The sequence below is a fragment of the Spea bombifrons genome, chromosome 2 (genome assembly GCF_027358695.1).
Source record: "Spea bombifrons isolate aSpeBom1 chromosome 2, aSpeBom1.2.pri, whole genome shotgun sequence".
NCBI lineage: Eukaryota > Metazoa > Chordata > Amphibia > Anura > Pelobatidae > Spea > Spea bombifrons.
The window spans coordinates 133,799,161-133,808,606 of record NC_071088.1 but is presented as its reverse complement, the minus strand read 5'-3'; the positions used below and the strand labels follow the sequence as shown (position 1 = coordinate 133,808,606).

The 9,446-nt window shown below is 43.4% G+C and overlaps 1 protein-coding gene across 1 annotated transcript; it reads right to left on the bottom strand.

The window, feature by feature from the left end:
- Nucleotides 1–571: 571 nt before the first annotated feature.
- On the bottom strand, nucleotides 572–5,460 carry FZD4 (frizzled class receptor 4). The gene is made up of 2 exons (XM_053456564.1): nucleotides 4,890–5,460; nucleotides 572–2,791 (listed from the first exon to the last, which is right to left on the bottom strand). The coding sequence occupies exons 1-2, from the start codon at nucleotides 5,133–5,135 to the stop codon at nucleotides 1,463–1,465; spliced, it is 1,575 nt and encodes a 524-aa protein (XP_053312539.1). The 5' UTR covers nucleotides 5,136–5,460; the 3' UTR covers nucleotides 572–1,462.
- Nucleotides 5,461–9,446: the final 3,986 nt, after the last annotated feature.

Below are 9,446 nucleotides of genomic sequence, written 5' to 3'. Positions count from 1 at the left end.
CGTTATACTTCCGCGGGTTTCACGTCTTGACTTGTATAGAGCGATGCACTCGAAAGTTTGCTTATTTGCCGTTTATCTGACGGAGCGAAAACGTATTTTTAACATTTCCGTTCTTCAAGGTTCGCTAAATTCCCTGATTAGACAAAGCAAAATGGGTCAGTCAAAACGATTGATTAATGTTACCGGCACGCACACCTGTGTTAAAGTACAGATGTCTTCCAGCCGTACGCCAGAAAAAGAAAAACCGGGCTGACAAACTCCTGTTAGAGGATGCGGGCATTATTGATATATTGCCCCGTGGCACTTAAAGGGTTAGTTTCCTCGATGCCATAGTAGCCAGCATTATTGTATATCTTAGTTCAACCAATACACCTTGAAAACAGAAGTCTATGGGTTTAACAACCTGAGGCCCTCTCACCGGGTGCTGGACTACAATCCCAATGGTACCCAGCCAACCCGATACTGGCCGAGGATCATGGGAATTGTAGTCCTTCAAGAGCCGGTGAACCGAAAGCCGTGTGCTTAGCAAAATAACACCCTACCTATGATAATACTTATATTTTTTCAAACATTTCCTTTTCACCGCAAAAGCTTACGCTAATGCTATTTACAAAGCAAAAAAACGTCTCGAGAGCGAATAGTGCATTGTGTTTAATCCACAGGAGTCTACCTAATGGCCTTAGAAATCCTTTTTTAGTGCATTTTGTACTAGACATACACAGAAAACCCTCGATTTTTCATTTCTAGAACGTCTAACTCCCCACGTCGCTTAACTACAATTCCCATGATCCTATAGGGAGCTGGATGTAGACTACACGGATTAACGGGGGGAGGGTGCTTCATTAACTAAGAGATGGTCAGGCAGTACGGCATTAAAAAAAACAGTTTGAAAGGCACCGCAGAATCAAGAAAAGCAAATTCTAGAATCCAGTGTTCAGCGATTATACTACAACACTCCATGGGCTTTGTTTACTAAGCGATACGGAGCTGCAAAGAGTTCAACATGACCTCGGTGTAGGCCTTTGCTTTGTAGACTTGTCTCTCCCCCCCCCATACCTTCTGATCATGTAGACATAACATAGTCTTGGGGGGGACTAAGACTTATCACATTGTAACTTGCATAAATTGTTATTTGCCACAAAACCCCAGTGACAGCAGGTCGTGGTGAATGGTAGAGGACAGGGTTATCAACACGGAGAGATCTCTTCCAGAGGTCACTGGTTCCACCACTTGGCCAACCTCTTTAACTTTACACGCGAGATGAAACGAAGCCAGTTGCCGTCTTAAATAGCACATCCAAAGGGCGTCGTAGGCCTGACCAGCTCGCAACATTGGTAGAATTCCACCCCATTGGGAATCTACTGCTCCAAGCAACCCGAAGGGTGTTCTTGAGTTTCATTTATGGCAGCAAACCAAGACTTCTTCTCCTTCAACATTAAAAGAAGGTTCTTGAACAGTTTGACTATACGACTGTTTCATTGCCCTTCCCAGGTTTTACCCAAGCATCGGCCCTTTTCTTTCTTTTAACTTTTCCCGAGTTGACCAGTCTGTTGGAACACCGTTGCCACGTGTGGAGGGTTTTGGCAGACCAGATCCACATGCCGGAGGTGATGCCCACCAACAACGACATAAAGATTTTAAGCATTTCCACCGCCATGTTGGAGTCGTCGGCGGTGTAACGGAAAACAGTCCAGTTGGAAATTTCATAAAAATAACAAGCTATGACGCACGTGGCCGGCACGGTGTATAAAACCGAGAAGACGCCGATCTTCACCATCAGCCTCTCCAGTTTATCCGTTTTGGTGCCGTCCTTCTGGAGGTTGGATCTGATTTTAAAAAGAGCTACAAGACCAGCAGCGATGAACAGGGTCCCTATCACCAAGTAGGTAAAAAGTGGGGCAACCACAAAGCCCGTCAGCGCGTCAATGTTTTGGTTGCCAACATAGCACAAGCCAGTCAGTTCGTCGGCGTCTACTAACCTCATGATCAATATGACTATGGTCTTCACAGCCGGAATAGCCCAGGCCGCGATGTGAAAATAGGAACTGTGCATTTCGATAGCCTCGTGTCCCCACTTGAGTCCGGCTGCCAAAAACCAGGTCAATGTCAGGATAACCCACCAGATGGAGCTAGCCATCCCGAAAAAGTACATCAGCAAGAAAATAATGGCACATCCTGTGTTCTTCAACCCTTCTTGGATGAGAACAGGTTCTGCTGCCTCCTCAAAATCACAGGATATCCTTTCCCGACCCACGGTCAGCCTCACAATAAAAGCTATGCTATAAATATTATAGCACATGCTCAGAAATATAATGGGTCGCTCGGGGTAGGAAAATCGGGATGAGTCAATGAGGAATGTGAGAACGGTGAAGGCCGTCGATATAAAACACAAACTGGCCCATACGGCCATCCAGATGTCCGTGAATTCCTTCGACAATCGGCTATAGAGTCCAGCATTGTAGCCACATTTCAGAACGCAGTTCATGCTCCTCTTAACCCACGTGTACTGGTCAGAAAGAGGACCGAACGAGTTACAGTCTTCGCCCGGTTGGATGGACGACTTGCTGTGCAGGGACACGTCTTCGTCGCCGGGACCTTCCATGCACATGTGGTTGTGGTCGTTCTGCGGTGGGAACTTACTGCAGTTTAAGCTGTCCGGCCAGGCAAATCCAAACTCCTTTAAGACCGGCTCGCATCTTCTCTTGACAGAAAGACACATCCCCCCACACGGGCCGATGGGGATGTTTATCTTCTCGGTGCACATCGGGACGTACACTGAACAAAGAAAAAACTGTGGAAAAGAAGACAAAACGGGGAAAAAATAAAGATTTGTTCTAACGTCTACACATAAACCAATATACAAGACAATCACACACTATCGTTATAATATTCCGACTGCACAGCACTCTGGATAACACACAGGATATTAACTAGAAACATATTTGGGTGGAATGGCCAAATTCAACACTTTCGGTTTTTTTTCCTGGCTACATCATTCATCACCCTCAGCCAACTTTGCCTGAGAATGATGAAAGGTGTGGTCCGATAATAGCTAGTTTCACACGTAGTAGCCCCAGGGGGGTGGTTTTATTCTGCAATGTGAAGTCGGGGAGAATACATGACTTATGGGTTGGGGTGTATGATGCATTTTGTGGGTTACCTGGTGTCTACAAGCAAGGAAACATAAAATTTGATGGCAGATAAGAACCACTCGGCCCATCTAGGTTACCCGCTTTTTCCTGATGGAGCCATCCTATGCATGTTTAAATCCCCTTACTATATTAGCCTGTACCACTTCTGCTGAGTGGCTGTTCCCATTATCTACCACCTCCTCAGTATCCAAGAATCCCTGTACTGTAACTTCTGTTCACACTAATATGGATTTAAGCCCTTGAACCCATCAACAGCCCCATAATAGACCTTGACCTATTACCGTATTTTCATTTTGCACAAAATAGGACAACCCCCCCTGGCACACAGAGGGTTAAATTGTTCCGTTAAATGTATTTAGCTGGGAACACTATTTAATCGATAACATACAATGTATCCAAACACTAAAAAGCAAATAAAAACAAAGCAAACGAGATTTCTTTATTTTTTTAACCCAACTGCTCCACCTTTTAACCAAAAGGCCCTTTTTTTGCCCCAAAAATGTCCCTGATAACAGTGTGCTTGGTGAATTCTCTATATCATAAATTGTTTTGGTTGGTTTGATTAACTGCTGTGAATTATCAGCCCTCTTATCTGAAATCTTCCCACTTAAAAGGTAAACTAATCTTGAGACTTATCCCATCTGGATGCCTTTCAGCTGCCCCTTTGTTAGAATTTCTCCCTCTCCCTGCTCAGCCATAGAATCCCCCTTTCTGTTAAAAGGTTCTTTTTCCTCTCTCTCTCTCTCTCTTGCAAGTAATTATCAGTGATCTGGGGCTAATGGAGAATTCTAAAAAAGAAATTAGCAAGGAACTTAATCAGCCTCCCACAGAAAAGGGAGAAAAGTGTCAAGAAAGTGAGCTCAGCCCTCACATTCCTGCAGTGCAAAATGTCACTCTCACAATGATCCTTATATCAACAATGTATGGAAAATGTCAAAGGAGCTTATCTCTGATTTTGGAAAAGCACTGGGGTGGAGGGGAGGGGGGGTCGGTTATTTTAAACATCTCAACAAAAGTACAATGTGAGCAGGTTTCTGGCATCTTAGATAATGCATCCTTATTCTGGTAACACTAGATTGCAAGCTCTTGTGTGCAAGCATTATCTTTATGGACACTTACATATGTATGCACTGCACATATTATATTTTTACCAGCACAAATACAATGAGGGCTAAAGACCATAGGAGTTGTCACTAACAACCAAAAACATAAACTTTATAAAAAGCTTCAAAAATAGTAAGATCACCACAATTCTACATGGAATTCTATACATTGAACCCTGATTTATTGTCGGGATAAGCGTGGGTAGCAGGCAGGAGTGGCAAGAGGGGAATAGTTTAACATTTAGGTAAAAAAAATAATGCAGATTAATAACTAAATGTAAGCTCTTCGGGCTAGATAGGGATTGGGAATATATCAGAGGTCCACTAGAGGTAGATCTTCCATCCTGTGCCTTGGTTTCTAGAAGATTGTGTGTTTAAAAAGCTTTGTAGCAATTTAAAAAAAAAAACATGGTATTTAGAATAATATTTTAAGTAATTTAATAAGTTTCACATTTTGCTACAAAAAGTTTGGTCTTTGTTATTATGCAGAACTTTAGAGTTTCTACTTTGAAATGCAACCAGTAGATCAGAAAGGCATATTGGGTTAGTTCAATTGATCTCAGATGTAATGATTCTGCTTGGTTTTGGGGTTAGGTGGTGCTTGGCAGGGGGTGGTCATCAGATGGGGACCTACCTGCAACTGGCTAGAACAGCCATACTGGATCAGGGGGGTGAATGTTGTGAGCTGGAGCTCAGCATCGGTTTGTAATTCATGGCCAACCAGGTTTGGCATTTTGGTTACATTGTAACCGAGGTTCTGGCACATGGAAATCCGGATTGGGTCGCATCTTCTTTCTTCTTCATCCCCAAAACATGAGATTCTGCCCAAAAGGAAACAGATGGCAAGCAAGTGAGGAAGGAGGTATCTGGGCTCCATCATTGCACCCGTTTGCTGATGACCTGAAAACTATCCTCTGGATCAGAATATATTTTTTAGTGTTCTGGGCTCTCATGCATGGGGAAGGAGGACAGATCCTGATGAAGCTCTGCGATCAGCGCAACAAATGTCTCTCCAAGTCTCAACAAAAGTCCTCTGCTACATCCAAGCAAAAAAAAGGGGAGGAAAAACTCTTAAATCCACCAGGGTATTTTCTCTGATCTCAGCATCAAAAGGAGTTGCATTGATTCAGGAATCAGATCCCAAAAGAAAGTGGGGTGAAATAAAAGCATCCAGACCCAGCAGCAGGAGGAGAGAGTAGGGCTTTCTTGCTTGCTCCTCTCCCAGGCAATGCAGTGTGAGTGCTCAGTGCTGTACCAGACTCATGCTCTACTAATGAGAGGAGGAGACAAGGGGAGGGAGTGGGTCTTACAGACACAGAGGGCAGTTGGGGAGGAGAGAGGGGTGAGTGATCCCAGACTACGGAATCCAGAAAGGTTCAGCTCAGGCAGGGGCTCACATTTCTTCTGCTCCCTTGAGTTCACACACTAGGACTTGGTTTTTTAACACTTTGTGTACTCCTTTAGACCTGCCCAGCCAGGAGTGGAAGCAGTAGAAGGGACTTAGCCTGGCCTTAAGGGGTTAATCAAGTTCCCTGTGTTGCAAATGGGGCATTTAACTCTTTTTGCTGAGGTTTTTTTTTTCTTTTCTTCTTTTTCCTTCTTTCACCAAACAATGTAGATGAGACAAATAATGTACAGCGGGTCATGTTAAATAGCTGGAGTTAACCCTTTCGGTGGATGCATTGGATTCATTTGCACATGGGATCTTTTTGACAGCCCATGGATGCTGCAGCACCTCTTGGGGAAAAAAGATCACATTTGGTAAAGATGGTATTTTTATTGGCTTAGTGAAGTATAATAGATTGAAAGGCTATCTGTGTCTCATCTTCAGGGATATTATGAGAAAGGAGAGCCCTACATAGTCTCAGAAGCTTGCAATCTGTTACAAAATGTGCTGGCTTCTTGGAAAGTGTCCTTTATTGCCACTTTCCTCTGTAACCCATTCCTAAAATTAATCAAAATAATGCTAAAAGCAGCATCATATAGTAGAACCCATTTCTGATTGATATTTTGCATCTTTTTTCTGTGTTTCATAAGATTGCAACAAATGGAAATAAAATATTTTATTCACACGCAGACCAGTATACTGCGATTCTTGATTTATATAGCGCCATCATATGCCGCAGCGCTGTATCATGCATCTGTTACGATTTTGACCTCCTTTTTTTAAATGTTAATGGTAAAAACATATGTGAAAAATGCAAAATGCTGAATAGATTGAATATTTTCGGATACATTAATGAAATGATTTAGGGTTTGCTCGGTAAATCTCGCCTACAGCCCACGCTGACATCTGTGATTGATCGCTCACCTCCTGGGGGGGATGAAATCATTAAAATCACACAATCCCCAGGGTGCAGTTGACCCCCTGCGCTCAGGGCCGCCTGCCCATGAGTATGTGGCTCTTTGTTCTGCATTTGAATGCCCCCCTCAATGTGATCTGCATGCTGAGGGATTTAGGACTGAAATGAGACAAATTACATTGTAGTTACGGGACAGTTGGCACTAATCACCAACTAAGCAGAGCAACGTATGGCGCACCCCGTCAACATCCTAACTACAAAATGGAAAGTTAAAGTGCTTTCTGACCCCTTCTCGGAAATAAAAATGTATTAAAAGAGCATTTTGAGTATAATGGTTCCTGGATCCCAGTCTCCTGATACTGCTTCACCTCTTAGGTTTTGGGTTATAAAGAGTTAAAACACGTGTTTGTAGCGGTAAATAGATGCACGGCTTTTCTTACAGGCACTGAAATGGTTAATGTAATTTGCATATTAATTATGCAGAAGATGTTGATAATATTTGTTCCTCTGCCCATAAAGTGTATGTTTAGCTGCAGTACCCAGTATTACGGAACGATGCGCCCACCTGGGGGCAAAGTGTCCATGGCATTATTTTTGTTTGTTTGTAGAGAAGAATTAATGTAGTCTTCTCATTTTTCCTGATGTAAAGACTCAAACATTAACCAGCCCTTGATCTCCTCTTAGACTCAAGAGCCATATGTCTATTATTTTACTGTATTAACCTCTACCACCTCTGCTGGGAGGCTGTTCCACTTATCTACCACCCTCTCAGTAAAGTCTAACTTATACATAAAAAAGTAAATCTATATATAACTCCATAGAAGCGTGGAATTTAATGGCAGTTAAAAAACATTTTGGCCGTCTAGTCTGAACAATTTGGTTTCTTGCTGTAAAGACTTTAACCCTTAGTGCAAATATGACTTCTTGGGAAGCCGTGGCGTATCCCCGTACATCGACTTATGACTCTAACTAGTGGATTCTCACACCGGTTGTGATAAACATAACAACCATAGCTACATACACATCTGAGCCAAACTGCCCCAGCCCAGGCCTGGCCGTAGGGACGGATTACGCAGTGGCCCAAAGAGAGGGCTGCCGGACACACTCTCGTGACCCTGGTTGTTCTGCATACCAATTATCCCAACACAGACTATTCTAAAAGACATTGCCCGAGCCTCAGCAAGAGAAACCACAGATCATACCTCCCAACAGTCTCGGTTTTTGCAGGACAGTCCTGATTTGTAGGCGCCGTCCTACCTTTGCGAGCCGTGGGGATCATAGCTAGTTGGGGAGATCCTCTGAACCCCCCCCCGACTGCCCCAGGTAGCTGGAAAAGCAATGGAGGTCTGCAAAGGCCAGTTAAAGGTGCTGTGCCACTTAATCTACTGAATTTAACAAAACACAGCATTTATTTTATGTGAAATGCCCAAACCTTTCCCAGAAACAGATCTTCAAAATAATATTTTTTGCCCCGAAGCAGGCACTGAAAAGCCTTTTTAAAACGTTGGCGTGTTCAAACCTTCAGAGGAAAGAATAAAAGGGACGCATCTGCTAAGGTTTATTTGCTTAAAATCAACTGCTTTCCGATTAGAACCCATGATGGATTCTGCTCTTCACTCATTAAGGTGCGAAAGCCATTATCCAAATGGGTGTGTAGTAAAAACACATCGTCACCCGATGCCCAAAGTGGGCTTCACACGCCCTCCGTCCCTTACTGATCAGCCATTATTTGGACAGCGATAGCGCTCAATAATCCAATGCCTTTATCTTTTAAGTAAGTGTAAAGCAAACAAGAGATCATTAAACCTGTAACATTAAATATTTGCTCAAACAGGATTATCTGGCTATATCCAACCTGCTCAAAGTGATCCAGTCAATGAAAGTCAACTGTCATTTATAGAAGGCAGCTGGTTAGTCCGTCCTGCGTAAGATAAGCCGTTATCTATCGCCAGAAAACATGTCCTCCAGCACTATCTAAAGTCATATAAAGTTTTTTGGAGACTTTGCAGGTGAACTGTGGTTTCAGATTAAAGTACCGTACTATATATTTATATATTTAATACTTTAGGCAAAACTTCCATCAATACTAATTGTATCCTAGCTTAGTGAATAAGCCCCATAGTCCTCCTAGGGAAGCCCTTAGGTAATTTGGGAGTCTGTCTTCTAAATTACTGAGATATAGTTTTGGCTCCCGAAGTGTTATTTGTCCCAGTAATTTGTTAATCATCTGTTTTCTTGGTATTTAAGGTAAAAATGGGAAAACATATAGAGCTGTAGTGGTATAAAAGAAACTAGAGTCTTTATTCAAAGTTTTTACCTTTTATTGGACCATCCAATGGCGGGTCTGTCTTCGGCGTTGCCCTAGACCTGTCTCTGGGCACCGGCCGCCATCTCCGAGCCGCCTTCCTTACTGAGTGAAGGGTTATGACATCATATCTCATTTAAGGATGCGCAGCGCCAGGTGGAAGAGTAAAACGGAAACTTTGCCGACTCGGCGCAGTCCTCCATGGAGTTAGTGGGCTGGCTGGGTAGATCGCTTATCTCCCTTTTTGATTAGAGCCCAAGAGCGAGGTGCCCCTATGAACCTGCCACCCTAGTCTTAGGCCAAACACCCAAAAACAGAACCGCAACTCATAGGGCGGAAAGGACGCAACCAACGCCCAAACCGCAGTCCACCTCAAGCACTCCTGAAACTGTAAGATCTCTTTTAACATCAGCCCCCCTCCCAATGGTCTTTATAAGTGGTAAATAACACAGGGGTATCACGCTGGACCCAGGTAACTTGCAGCGCCAATTAATTCTGCAACTTCTGGTTGGCACATAATGTCCTTCAATAGGGACGTCGTTGGATATAGTCCCATGGCCATGGGAGCCAGTCTCTGCTGGAT